This window comes from Vipera ursinii (assembly GCF_947247035.1).
Source record: "Vipera ursinii genome assembly, chromosome: 5".
Lineage (NCBI taxonomy): Eukaryota > Metazoa > Chordata > Lepidosauria > Squamata > Viperidae > Vipera > Vipera ursinii.
Window position 1 is genome coordinate 37,023,836 of NC_139518.1, and position 14,082 is coordinate 37,037,917.

Genomic DNA, 14,082 nt, shown 5'->3' on the forward strand with positions numbered 1-14,082 from the left:
TTAGGTTTATTTAATGAAACCAATTCTTCCAGCCCTTCTCTTTGTCCCTGTGAAAGTTCTAGTTCGATGAAGGGCGGCAGCCACGCAATAGGAGCAGTTGTGAGTGGCACATAAACTTCTGAATACTTTACTGAATTGTTACATTAATGCAGTACAATAAATGTGGGATGTACTGTGCAAGTTATAAATTTGGGGAATATGGCTATGCTACTCGGACTGAATCCCTTGGTGGCTGTAGATCTCTTCTGGTTGATTAAGAGCTACTTAATTATTTCTGAGAATGAAACAAGTAGAAATAAGACATAAATAGAGTACCTCTGAGAAAAGCAGGTCTTTATATGAAAGGATGATGATCCTGAAATTAAGATGATTCCATCTTTCCCCACAAAAGGTGGAGTGAGAGAACAAATTCATCCACATCTTTACTGTATTCTCAAGTAAATCCTAGATGATTGTCTCATTTTAACACTGAATTATTTGGGAGATGAGGGAAAGCTAGTTTCTTTTTAGTCAATACTCTGTTTGTTACACTTCATATCATAGCATTCATCTCAACCATGAGCTAAAAGTGGCATCTATGGTGCTTTCCCGTTGGGCTAATAGAAATTGGCCCCCAATTACCTACTGAGGTTCATGGTGATCAGAACTCAAGTCTTCTCATTAGTTCTTACGTGCCAAAGCTGTTGGTTTAGAAAAAAGACTAAAGACTCTTAAACTGTAAATTAATTCCATACAAGCATAAATCCATAATGTTTTCTTACATTAATTCAATCATTTTTTATAGGACTGGGTCCCAGATTTAGGCCAGTTTTCTCCAATCTGATGCTCTGAATATGATAAGACTGCAGTTCCCAGATAATTCCACAAGCTTAATAGCTGGAATTCTAGAAGTTGCAATCTCAGTGTAATATCCAATTGGATATATTAGATTCTGTCCCATATGTTTGCAAATCCATACGGGAAGTGAAATTAAACCTCTCCTAGGGAGGCTTAAACCATCACTAAAAGCTATCCATTAAGCCCAATATTATTCTCCTGCAATGTTGAGGGTTTTTCAAAAATTGAAACTTCCCACAATCTATGCCCATCAGTTTTGCAGGGTCTGCATGGCTTCTAAATAAAAACATTTCAGATTTTTTCCCAGTCCTTGGCTCCATAGAGTTAAATGAGTTCTCTTCTGACTCTTCATCCTTAATTTAAATTTATCTGTCCATCTTCGGGATATGCTTCTCTGGAGCTGTCTAACAATTGTTCCTTCTTTCTTCTTCCATCCCCTGATTTCCAAATTTAATAATTCTAGAGATTTAGTAGATGATTTTCTCTGCCTCTCTTTTATTTCCTTGAACACATAATTCTGTTAAAAATAATAATGTTGGCAAAATTCTTTAATAATGGAAAATTTGTTGATATTAATGTATCAAAAGGCAATGAGATGCCGTGAAGATTATAGAATTGATCAAAAGTATTTTGCTGTGAAAATGATTTAATAAGATTACTAAAAGTTCACTTAATAAAAGGCTGAATATTGATCTATCAAGGATATTAATTTCATTATCTAGATTTTCAGAAAGATTGTAAAACTCCTACATAGATCAATTGAAGTACTGGCCTGGACAGCTGGGGGAATTGTAATTTTCAACCCAATTTAAATGTGGATAAAATACATTATATTGTGTGGTTTTAAAAGAAATGTGAAACTTCTGTACATTGGTGATCTAAGTTCACCATAGGGAATCATCTACAAAGAAAAAGGAAGTTAGATTAGTGTGATGCTCCTGCTGCCACATCATCTAACTTCTCCCTGATCGTGCTTCTAACTATTGAATAGTGGGTTTATTTCTTCATGCAGCTTCAGTGTGTTTGACACTTCGTCCTTGCTTGAATGGAGGAAAATGTATTGAGGACTGCATTACAGGGAACCCTTCATACACCTGCTCTTGTCTCGCTGGTTTCACTGGAAAACAATGCCAAATTGGTGAGTCCTGCTTGTCTGCTGTGCACAATTGTACAGAGCAACCGTACTATTTCAGCAACAAATTAGACCTTACATAGCTACTTGTTTTATTTTAGATGGCAATCTATAGATTATTGTTTTCTCCCCTGGGGAAAGAGGAATCGAGTGTCTGAGTAAATCCTAATTCATAGCACCTCTCATTTTCTCTTCCAGATGTGGATGAGTGTGCTTCCAATCCATGTCATAATAAAGCATCTTGTATTAGTGGCATCAACAGCTTCAGCTGTTGGTGTCCACCAGGATTTAAAGGAGCTACATGTGAAATTGGTGAGAAATATTGTGTAAGAGCAAAGACAAACATCCAATAACAAATTTAAGGAGAAAATGTGATTATGATTTTACTATTTATAGTATTTAGTATTTAATTTTTTGTATTATGCTTTATTTTTTTTATCTGCCTTGGGTTCTTGCTTGAGCAGAAAGCAGATTAATTAGACACATAACAAAGACAAAGTCGTAGCAGAACTTCTTTGTGGCAATTACTTTAATTTTAGGAAAGAAGGTGCTTTAATGACATAGTATCTTCATATGTGTTGGATTACACTTCTCAGAATGCCCAGCTAGGATGACCAAAGAGATGAAATGGAAGCGTATGCCCCAGATAAGGCAGTTCAGTATGGCTATCGGTACCATGAAGCTTCCCATATTATCCTTCCATATCATTTTCATTACAATATACTTATCTTCCATTAAACAAGAAATAATGCTAATTTCAATAGCTGGCCTGTGTGCATATTCAGAAGCTGAAGAATTCTATAGCTTATATGGTTTTCTCGATGAAAAAAATATCTTAATGTCATAATTTAATTTTCTTTTTTGTTGTTGTTGTTGAAATATAATAGAGGAGTCCCAGTGTGAAACCAAAGAATGCCAAAATGGTGGGGAGTGCCAAATAACAAATAGAACAGCTGCCTGTCTTTGTCAGCCAGGTTATACGGGAGAAGACTGTGAAATAGGTGAGCCAAAAATAAGCATGTGTATTTAATGTAATCAACATTTAATCTCCTGCTCATCTGATACCAATTGCATTGTTTATTTCTGTTTTATGTTAACAAGTACTTCTGTTTATTTAATCAGTTAATTCCCTATTTATGAATAACAGCTCTTATACTGCTTGTGCAATGTAGTTTTCTACAAAATGAACACTATAACTTCATTTCAAACTTAATGTTTTTGTTCTCTTTCTTTTCTCTGCAGAAATAAATGAATGTGAGTCCAGCCCTTGTCTGAATGGTGGGCAATGTATGGATCTTGTCAACAACTATACTTGTGCCTGTGCAACACCTTTTACTGGACACCGTTGTGAAATAGGTGCCTGATTTTATAACTGTGTGATGGCATCCTTTTTCCTACAAAACTAATCTTGATTGTTTTTTCTCTTTCTTTGCTACTTTCAGGCCCTCAGCTTAGACCAAGGGTCTTCAAACTGGCTGAGGAATTCTGGGAGTTGAAGTCCACAAGTCATAAAAGGGCCACGTTTGAAGACCCCTGGCTTAGACCCATCCTTGTATGTGTAATCTTCACTTATTCAGCTGCATTGATCAATACTGAGGCTCCCTCTTCTTCTTCATTCTAGATCCTTCAGCCTGTGAGGGCAGGAACTGCAGGAATCGGCAGATGTGCAACTATATTCGTCCAGGGCGCTATGTCTGCACATGCTCACCAGGATACTATGGAAACAATTGCCAATATGGTGAGCATATTTGTTTATTTTTTTGTATGTATAATTCAACTGTGCCCCTGTACATTCTGCTCTCATAGAATGCTCCCTGCTAATTTTTTAAATCCAGTGACTAGTTATCTTTGACATTCAAATTGTTCAGCTTCTTCTTTAGTTTATTTTTGGGAAATGGCAGTTGTGTTTCATCATCCAATTTCTGCTTATTCATTAAACAGTACAGCTCAAGGATAGGGAACTTGTTTGGACCAGCGGTTCAAGTTAACTGCATTTAGGTGACTATCAGCATAAGTAATCCCACTCCAGATATATTTGCTTTGGTCCATGCTTAGACTGAACTAGTCACTTTACTTAAACCTTGCATAAAGGAATTCATTGCCCTTACCCCAAGCTCCTAGTTTTTTAATAAGCTTTGAAGTTGCCTTAAGTGATACCAGTACAAGGTGAGTATTTTAAGAACTCAGTGCCATACTGTATGGAATTGGGTTTTGGGGAGGAGTCTCCCTATGTATGCTTACTACACTTTACTCCTGATGTTTTTTTTATTGAAAAGTTTTACAGTACATTTTATTTTCAACAAAACAAAACAAAACCCCTCCCAACCCCCTCCCCTCTTCCCAACCCACCCCAACCCCTCCCTCCCTCCCCCTCCCCCCTCCCCGACTTCCCAGAGCTAAATACAAGGTATAACAGTAAAAACAATCATAATCTACTATATGCAAACAACAATAACTATTAAATCTGTCGCACTTTAACTCTTTTACTCCTGATGTTCATAGCCCTCTTTGAACTTGAGTTATAGGGCATATGTTATTTGATCATTTAAAAAAACCTTTAGAAGATGTAAGAAATATGTCATTACCTGATGGTACTGAACTACTAATAGACCTTACCACTTTGCCTGATGGAACGAACACTGGCATCCGGACTATAAGTTTTTTTTATTTCAGTTCTTAAATGTAATATAATTGTAATTAACATTACATGAGAGAGCATTTAGGTACAAAACCATTAAAACATCTTCAATCAATAGAATATATGAAGGGTAAAATATTTAAAATGGAACAATTAAACCATAATGAGTGGTAAGTTCTACAATTTTAGGATGACAATTGAAAAGGTCACTTCCAGGGAAGAAACAACAAACTGAACTGAGTGCTGCAAAAAAAAAAAATGGAACAGAAAACCTTGCAGAATAAAGGTGTCATGGTTCCAATTAATGAGACAGTTCAAACAATATTCAGGCATTGTTTTTCTAAAAGTCTATAATAATGAGAACGAAGCATCGGCACTCATGGATGGATGCCAGAATCTGAATTCTCCTCCCCTAAACCCATCATTATCATGCACAATTCCCTCCCTTAATTACACGTCATTAGTCACATTCTCCAATTAGCCCAAAACGCAAGCTTCACTTCTGTTATCTTGCGCGCCATTCTTATCTAATTTATATATCCAGTTAGCATACCCCTCCCCACAACTTCTTTATATTGAGAGCTAGCAGTTTGAAGAAAAAGACTGCCTCTTATATTGTCAGAGCAAAAACATCCAATGTTTGCAGCTGGCAAGGGCTGGCAAGAAGACTGGTTTTCATATTTCCTCTGCTTACGTGAAGAGGGTCAGTCATGTGATGCCTCAATGACCGTGCTGTTAAGAAGGTAGAATCAGCCTTTTGGGCAGAACTTTCCATCCATTATCTTATCCTTAGTAAAGCATAGCCCACAAGTGACCAAACTTTTTGCACTTCATGTAGGTCCTCCCAATATCCATGCAGTGGTACAGAAGAGTTGATATGTAAAGCTGGACATACAGGAACTGCCTCCTAACTTGGGGGTGCCAGACTGTGTGAAGTCGTCTGTGTTTATTTTGCATGTGTCCTCCCTGTAGAATATCGAGAGAATACATTTTTACACAATCAAACTGAGTGGTTCCCAGATAAATATATACAGAACAATAAAATAAGACAGTAATAGAAGCAAAAAAGAAAATATGGTAAAAATCAGGCAACAACCAAGCAAACCCTCGTTGCCCTGAAGGGCACCCCAATCACTTTTGCCAAAGCCGTAGAATGAACAGCAATGTCTTCAAAACTGTCCAAAATATCAGCAGGATGGGGGCTATCTGGATCTCAAGGGGAACCTCATTTAGGAGCCAGATGCTGAACAGAGCACATTTATTTATCAATTTAATTTATTTATTGAATTTATATAGCTACCCCTCTCACAAAATACAATTATGTACGGTGTACAACAATCTGTATATTTGTGATAGATAGCATTATTTAATCAAAAGAAGATAAAGCACATCAGCCCTGCCAGATGGGATTGGCTGGATGGATACTATGAGAGATAGGTGGTCCCAAAAGTAATCAGGCTAGATATCATGTAGGGTTTTATAGATAAAAACCAGCTTCTGTATTTGATACTGAGAAGATGTTCTAATATTCTTTTTTATGCTTCAAAATTGTATCTCTCTTTATGTGTGATCATGATTCCTTCACTGTTTCTAGGTGGCCCCAGAATGTCTAATGCCTGTAGCTCCAATCCATGCCAGAATGAGGGTACATGTCTTGAAAGCAGTCAAGGTTATATGTGTGAATGTTTGGAAGGATACACAGGAACTGACTGCAGAGATAGTAAGTATTATAGTGAAACACACTAAACAAAATGTGCTCTTCTTGAGCTTCATGCATGTATACAGTGTTTCCAAATTAGCAGTGGAACGCTACAGTCTGGGTGGGCAGTTCGCAGAAAACAAATCATTTTGATTTGTTTTCTTTTTCAAAGTGATTGTATCTGAGCAGGTTTTAGCTCTATAAAAATTACTACTACTACTACTACTACTACTACTACTACCACCACCTTCTCCAACCACATTAAATTCCCAGTTAGTTTTAGATTTATCAGTAATAATAAGACCCTGTCAGGAACCTGCAAAGGAAAACATTGACATAATTAGCAAAATAATAAGGGGATTTATGTCGCTATTTGCATGTGGTGGTACTGATAACATGGGAGATAGTGACATGACTTCAAAGTTAGATGCATGGTACAGTAGCTACTATTTCAGTTTTGTGTCATGGCCATCATACTTCCTTGCTTGAATTTTGCTCTCAGAATTTTCAGAATAGAGGTTTGTAATGTTTTTCTGTTGTCAAATTTATTTCAAAAGACTTGCAGATTTGGGCTGTTAATCATTTCAAACTGGGGATTAAAAGCCAAATGGGCTGCAGTAAAAGATTGTAAATAGGATTTTATCATTTCATTTTTGTTGTATTTGGACGGAATTTGAGATTTTTCTTTAACTATATAAAGTCTGTTTTAAGCCTTACACTTTCATCACCACCACCAACCCTGGTATTTCTGCCTAAAAATGTTAGGAAATTGTATCTGATTTTCAGCAATGGCAATATTAAAATTGGTGGTATACTTGAAGTGAACTCTGACTGATGTAAATAAAGGCTTTCAGCACTACATTGGGCTACCTATCATTGTTACACAGTGAACAGAATCAGCTTCCCTCATGTGTTGCTAAGCTTTAACATGCTAATACTTCTAGATGATTTTAATGCCTATAATCCAGGGGCATTTTTTTCTCAAGTTACTGGAGAACTAATTTCTTTCATGGTCCCACTCTATCTCCTGTTGACCTCATTTATCTTCATTAAGCTTTTCCCACTCTGAAGCTTACAGGCACTAATTACTGGCTCATACCGTCTTCTAGGAAGAGAATAGGTAGTGTCTGACATACCATTTTTTTCAAAAAGCAATAAAGCTCATTAGAGTTGTTGAACCAAACACAGATACCACCACAAGGGATCATTTAATAGTTAAAGTGTGATTACTCCTGTAGGGAGCACAGCTGGTTTGTAATTTGCCATTGCTTAGGTAGTAATTAAAGAAAATAACTAATATTACAAGAAAATGTTGTAAAAGCTCTTCAGTATTAGCCAACTCTAATTCTGATGTTTCCTTGCAGCAGGCTGCATCATCCTGCTTTGGTTACTGAATGGGGGTAGATTAATGAAGGTCTCAGATTTGCTGGCTCAGACAAGTCTAATTTGTCTCAATCAACTTTCTTCCTCCCTCTCTTGAATTTTTGCAGAACTCTCAGAAGACTGCGAGTGTCGGAATGGAGGAAAGTGCCTGGATGGAAATGTCACTGTATGCCATTGCCCACCTGGATATTTTGGGCTTCTCTGTGAATTTGGTAAGAGAAATGTTTTCTAATCTATGCAAAACATTTATGTCTTCTTTAGATTCTTGCTGCGTGTGTGGTAAAGTGACAAGAGTATACTGTGATACCTTTAGGTACAGTATAACCCATTTACTTCTGTGCAGACTTTTATGGATCAATTCTGAATCATGAGATCTTACATGATAATCAACTGGTGAGTCTTTAAGGTGTTATCAGATGCTACTTTTTGTGTTGTGAAAGATTACCTCTCTAGAAACTCCTAGAGTGTAATGTGATGTTATTTTTATTCTGACTGACATTTCCATTTGTGAACATGGGCAGATGAACTGTTTTCACCTAACTGCCCAATCAATGTTTTAATTCCTTCAGAGCCACTCCCTGGCATATGATTGCTAAAAGCACCAAGAACCAAGCTAACAGTCCAGATTTTTGTGGGCCACAAGTAATAATCTGAGTCTTTATCTATAGCTGGTACCTTCCAGTTCTTTTGGACTACAGATAATATCAGAGCAGTGGCTGATAATCAGACCAAGTTGAAGGGTTAGTCTAAGGAAAATAATTTTATACTATGCAGCACTGCTCCTTCTCTTGTGTGTCCTATATTTTCTTGCTTTGTAAGTATTATAGATAATTTTCCCTGAGCTGGATAATTGATCCTGCTGTGTATCTAATGGGTGATATTTCTCATTATCTGTAGCATGCTCGGCTGTCTAATAGAGAGTCATCCTATATGTGCTTTTGATCTATTGCAGAAGTGACTACTACACCTTGCAATATGAACACCCAGTGCCCAGATGGGGGTTATTGTATGGAGTATGGTGGCAGTTACCTTTGCGTGTGCCATACAGATTATGGCAATAATCACAGTAAGTAAAACAGGCTCAGAAGACTAGAGTGTGTCCTGACTTTAAGAACCATGATGGGGAAGAGAGGAGAAATTCATGTAATGATGCCAATCAAAGGTTAAACCTGGTTAGTGAAGGTTTAGGGATAGGTGTAAAAATGAAAGAGGGAGAAATGCAATCTTGAGAAATGCAATGTAATTTATAAGGAATATGCAAGTGACATGATAGTGTGGGAAAATAATGTGCAAGTAACTTGTACCATCTTTGTTGCTGTTTATACTTTCTCTTGTAAATGGTAAAAATTGGTGAGAATATCAGGTGGGCTGTTAAGTTTGTGGTTTGTGAATAGTAGGAAGGAGAACCTGCTATATCTTTTTACATTCTAAAAACAATCCTTTGAAACTGACATTTTCTCAGCATCAGTTCCTTTAGAACATTAACATCAGAGAATAGAGGGATTTTTTTTCAGCCATGCAATATGGGGGGAAAGAGTTACCCATCACTCTTTAGAGTATTGCAAAATCTCCAACCACACCTCCATCTTCTGTGTATATTTAAGATGATGTCATTCCTATGTCTGCATGGCCTAGAATATCCGTGGGCATCTGAATTCAAAGAGATGTGTCCTCTTTTTCCATGTCATTTAATTGAGCTCCTCTCCATGGGGCAGGTGGGTTTTTCATTTAGCATCAGCCCATGTGAGGCCATGTCTGCTTTTGCAGCTGAGCCATCCTCTCCATGTGACTCAGAGCCCTGCCTGAACGGTGGATCTTGTGATGCTCATGAAGACTCCTACACCTGTGACTGTCCCCGAGGCTTCACTGGAAAATATTGTGAGAAAGGTACTTGACAACACAGAGGTGACTGAACAGAATCTACATTCTCAAACTTGCTTTGATGAGAGACAACCTTTTCACTCTAGAACAGGATTGGGTGAGAAATTGATTGCAAGGATTGGTGCTTTTTCTCTCATATGATTGAACTAGGATATGGTTCATCCTATGGCCAGCTAAAGTTGAGTGAGACCATTGAAGAAGTATTCTCTCTCTAGGATAGGGGTGTCAAACTGCTGGACCAGTTGCATCATGCGGAGGCCGCACCCACCACAGCTCTGGCCATGTGAAAAAAGTCACGATACGTCGCGCCACGTCACGTGCTATGGCGAGTTTGACACCTGTGCTCTAGAACAGGGCTTTTCAACTGGTAGTACATGTACCACCTGTGGTACATTGGAATGTGGCAGGTGGTACACAGCCCTGCCCAGCCCAGGGTAGAGGGGGAGGGAACGAGCCAAAGCGACACAGTGCAGGACTTGCCTTGAGAGAGTCCTCAGCAGCTGCAGGGCTGCTGGGGTGAGGCAAAGGCCCCAGGATCAGCACTTCCGGCACACCCAGAAGAGAAAGGAGGAGGAGGGGGGCAGACACAGGAGAGGCTATAAAAGGAGGCAGTTTGGGTGGGAGAGGGAGAGAGAAAGAAGACGCAGCCTTGGGAGGAGGAGGAAGAGTCAGCTGGAGCTGCACCGAAGGTAAAAGGAGGAGGAGGAGAAGGGGCAAGAGAGGAGAGGACAAAATACAGGCACACGGGTGGCAGCGACAAACAGGTAAGAAACGCAGCTGGGGAAAGGTCACGACGTGAGAGTCCTTCCTTCCCTCCCTCCCTCCCTCTCATTGTCCCTTCCTTCCTTCCTTCCTTCCTTCCTTCCTTCCTTCTCTCACAATGTGAAGGAGGGAGGGAAGGAAGGAAGAGACAAAGAGTGAGGGAGGGAAGGAAGAAAGAAAGGAAGGACAATGGAAGGGAGGAAGGGAAGGAGGAAGGGACAAAGAGGGAGGGAAGGAAGGAAGGAAGGAAGGAAGGAAGCAAGGAAGGAAGCAAGGAAGGAAGGAAGCAAAGAAGGAAGGAAGAGACAATGGGAGGGAGGGAAGGAAAGAAGGGACAAAGAGGGAGGGAAGGAAGGAAGGGACAATGGGAGGGAGAGAGGAAGGCACCCATGTCAGTCCCACCCCCCTCCACCAGAGACCCACAGCTCCCCCCCACATCCACACCCACACACCCCACAGACACCCCGCAACCTGAGTGATGAGCTGGCCACACCCTCCCCCCAGCCATTGACTTCACTTGTCAAAAAGTTGCAAAAGGTGATCACACGACCCTGGGACACTGTGACCATCATAAGTATGAATCAGTTGCCAAGCATCTGAATGTAAACCACATGACCCTGGGGATGCTGCAACAGTCATAAGTGTGAAAAATGGTCATAAGTCACTTTTTTCAGTGCTGTTGTAACTTCGAACAGTCACTAAATGAATTGTTGCACATCGAGGACTACCTGTACCTTATCATTTTTTTCCTTTTTTTTTGGGTCATCAGGTTTTTGACACCTTGCTAGGCACTAGTGGTACTCAAATATTGCCTTATCCTAAAAGTGGTACAATGGGTGAAAAGGTTGAAAAGCCCTGCTCTAGAACATTCATTATAGGATCCTAATAAGTCTGTATCAAAAAGTACCCAATACATTGGCCTTTGGAAAGTATTAGATTTTGGAGCTTGGTGTGTTTTAACCTTATCTAAGAAAGAAGTATTGGAGTAGTTCTTCTCAACCTTGGCAACTTTAGGATATGTGGACTTTAACTCCCAGAATTCCTCAAATTGGCTTGGAAGTCTTTATTTGGAAAGGAAAAAAATATGGTTTTATGTGGACAATCTATATTGAAAATAATTTCATGCATTCATGGGGACATGCAGAATACTGCTGGCAACTCCTTAAATCAAACACTTCTTGTCCTGGGGTCAGCAGACAGTTACACAAGACCCCGCTACTTTAAGAAGTTGCAGAAAGTTATCATCTAAGTGTCCCCACATGCTCCATGAGACTTTTCCCTTTTCCCTTTTGTCTAATGCCAGTTTGTTCACAAACCATTCTTAAAACAAAGATTGGTTTAGCGATATTTGTGAAAGTTAAACATAGCAGAAATTAGTTTTGGCAAAGTATTTGGTTTTTCTATCTTGAATTTAAGGGACGCGGTGGCTCAGTGGGTTAGGACACTGAGCTTGTCGATCAGAAGGTTGGCAGTTTGGCGGGTGAATCCCAAGTGCCGCGTAACAGAGTGAGCGCCTGTTATTCGTCCCAGTTCAAAAGCACGTAAAAATGCAAGTAGAAAAATAGGGACCACTACGGTGGGAAGGTAAAAGCGTTCCATGCGCCTTTGGCGTCTAGTCATGCTAGCCACATGACCATGGAGACGTCCTCGGACAAGCGCTGGCTCTTCGGCTTTGAAACGGAGATGAGCACCGGCCCCTAGAGTCGGAAACAACTAGCACACATGTGTGGGGGAACCTTTACCTTTTTATCTTGAATTTATTCATAATCTGTATCTTGGTTGCTGTAAATTTAGGAATTAGTTTATTGTGATGAAAGAATTAGACAAGCAAGGAACAGACTACTCCTTTCATCCCATTTGCATGGGTTTATTTTCAAAGGATACATAGCAAGTATCACTGTCAGAATACATTTATATCACATTCATAAATGTATGTTTAAAACATTATCCCCCCCCCCATGGATTCTGCCATCTCCCGAGGAAGGAGGAGCGCATGTGGATTCAGCCTGCCTTAGGTTATTTCAAAGACCAAGGGAAATCTTTTGAACTGGGGGAACAAAAGGGAGGGTTAGAGAAGAAGGCATCTGGGCTGTGTCTTCATTTAATTCTGTAGAGGAAGAAGGCAATAACCATAAAGATTCGAAGTTCCTTTTTTCCCACAAAAGGGATGACATGAAGTAAAATGATGGGGGCTGACCAAATGGGGTTGAGGGAAGGGGGGTTGAACCGGGAACCCTTTATAAAGTTCCAATTTGTAAAACAATACTAAGTCCTGTCTTGTATTTCCACAACCAAGTATGTCCTAGTAAAAATTCCTTTTGACTAGAACTGACTCCAAGAGTTTTTGTTTTCCTAAGACGTGGATTGGGGTGGGTCCTGACAATCACTACTTTTCTCTTGCCAGCAAGACCCAAATTGTGCAGCTCTGGACCCTGCCGCAATGGAGGGACTTGTAAGGAATCAGACGGGGAATACCACTGCACCTGTCCCTACCGCTTTACAGGAAAGCACTGTGAGATAGGTACGCAGTGGCATACTATTTTGTCCCATTGAAATGCTTTGCAGTTGTACACTCTGTAACTTAAATCTTTTATTTTTATAGGTAAACCTGATCCTTGTACCTCAGGGCCTTGTCATAATGGGGGCACCTGTTTCCATTATATTGGCAAGTACAAATGTGACTGCCTGCCTGGATACACTGGACGGCACTGCGAAATAGGTATTGGAATAGGAGGGATCTTTGTCTACTGGAGCTTAATTGTGGATCTGAAGACTTTGCCTGCAGCCTTTAGGTTGGGCAAGAGGTTTTTGTGATTAGGTTCTTCACTCATTAAAAGCAACAGGTATTTCTACCCCCAAAGAATAAAGTTAAGGAAGTGCCCACATTGCATTAGTATTTAAAATATTTATAAACAATAACTACAATGAGAAGATATTTTAAAATGGCATTTATTGTAACAGAAAAATGTGATAAATCTTTGATAACAATTTGTCTCTTCTTAATCCAGAGGATAGTGCACATCCCTTCAGCTGTTGCTGAACTATAGTTTCCAACATCCTTCGCTTTTGGCTTAGAGGATTTCAGATCCATATTTGAAAGACAATACAGTCTCCATCCATATCCTAATCCCCTGAAAGTTACATTAAAATAAAAGCACCTGAAAAAGTGAGGGAAAGGTTATGTTCAAAAGCTTCATTAACTTTCATGTTGCTTGTGTAAAACTGCAAATATATAGTTTAACAACTCTTGCCTACTATACTTGATTAACTTCTTTGATAAAATTAATGACTTCTGCCTTGAAAAGAGATAAGATATAGAACAGTGGTGGCGAACCTATGGCACGCGTACCAAAGGCGGCACTCAGAGCCCTCTCTGTGGGCATGCGCGCTGCTACTGCCAGCAGCTTGTGCAGGTCCATTAGGCCGCCACCGTACTCCCAAGCGGCAGCCCCACCCAGCACAAATGAGGTGAAGCAGCCAGCTAGCAAGCTCGAGTAGAGATGGTAGAGCATGCCCACACCCAGCAAGCCAAAGGCCACCCCGAGCAGGGAAAGGTGGATCTCCATCGGCGCCACGGCCCCCCAGCCCAACTAGGATTGTGTGCCTCCCCCATTCTATGCTGGGCCTCCTTCCCATTGCCCCACCTGCCAGAGACCCCCTGGATCTCTCCCAACCCTGCCCAGCCCCCATGAGCAAAATAGAGGTGGCCATGCCCACCCCAGCCATGCTCAACCAATCAGCCGTGACAAC

At 40.1% G+C, this 14,082-nt stretch overlaps 1 protein-coding gene across 1 annotated transcript in view; it reads left to right on the top strand.

Moving 5' to 3' along the window:
- Positions 1 to 14,082, top strand: part of SNED1 (sushi, nidogen and EGF like domains 1) — a gene marked incomplete at its 5' end in the record, with an annotated part of 74,041 nt that overhangs the window by 33,672 nt on the left and 26,287 nt on the right. The window contains 11 exons of the mRNA XM_083364997.1: positions 1,850 to 1,975; positions 2,168 to 2,281; positions 2,857 to 2,970; positions 3,212 to 3,325; positions 3,591 to 3,707; positions 6,202 to 6,327; positions 7,797 to 7,901; positions 8,642 to 8,755; positions 9,457 to 9,576; positions 12,737 to 12,853; positions 12,935 to 13,051. Of these exons, the coding sequence (XP_083221123.1) occupies positions 1,850 to 1,975; positions 2,168 to 2,281; positions 2,857 to 2,970; positions 3,212 to 3,325; positions 3,591 to 3,707; positions 6,202 to 6,327; positions 7,797 to 7,901; positions 8,642 to 8,755; positions 9,457 to 9,576; positions 12,737 to 12,853; positions 12,935 to 13,051 (1,284 nt within the window). The remainder of the gene's footprint in view (positions 1 to 1,849; positions 1,976 to 2,167; positions 2,282 to 2,856; positions 2,971 to 3,211; positions 3,326 to 3,590; positions 3,708 to 6,201; positions 6,328 to 7,796; positions 7,902 to 8,641; positions 8,756 to 9,456; positions 9,577 to 12,736; positions 12,854 to 12,934; positions 13,052 to 14,082) is intronic.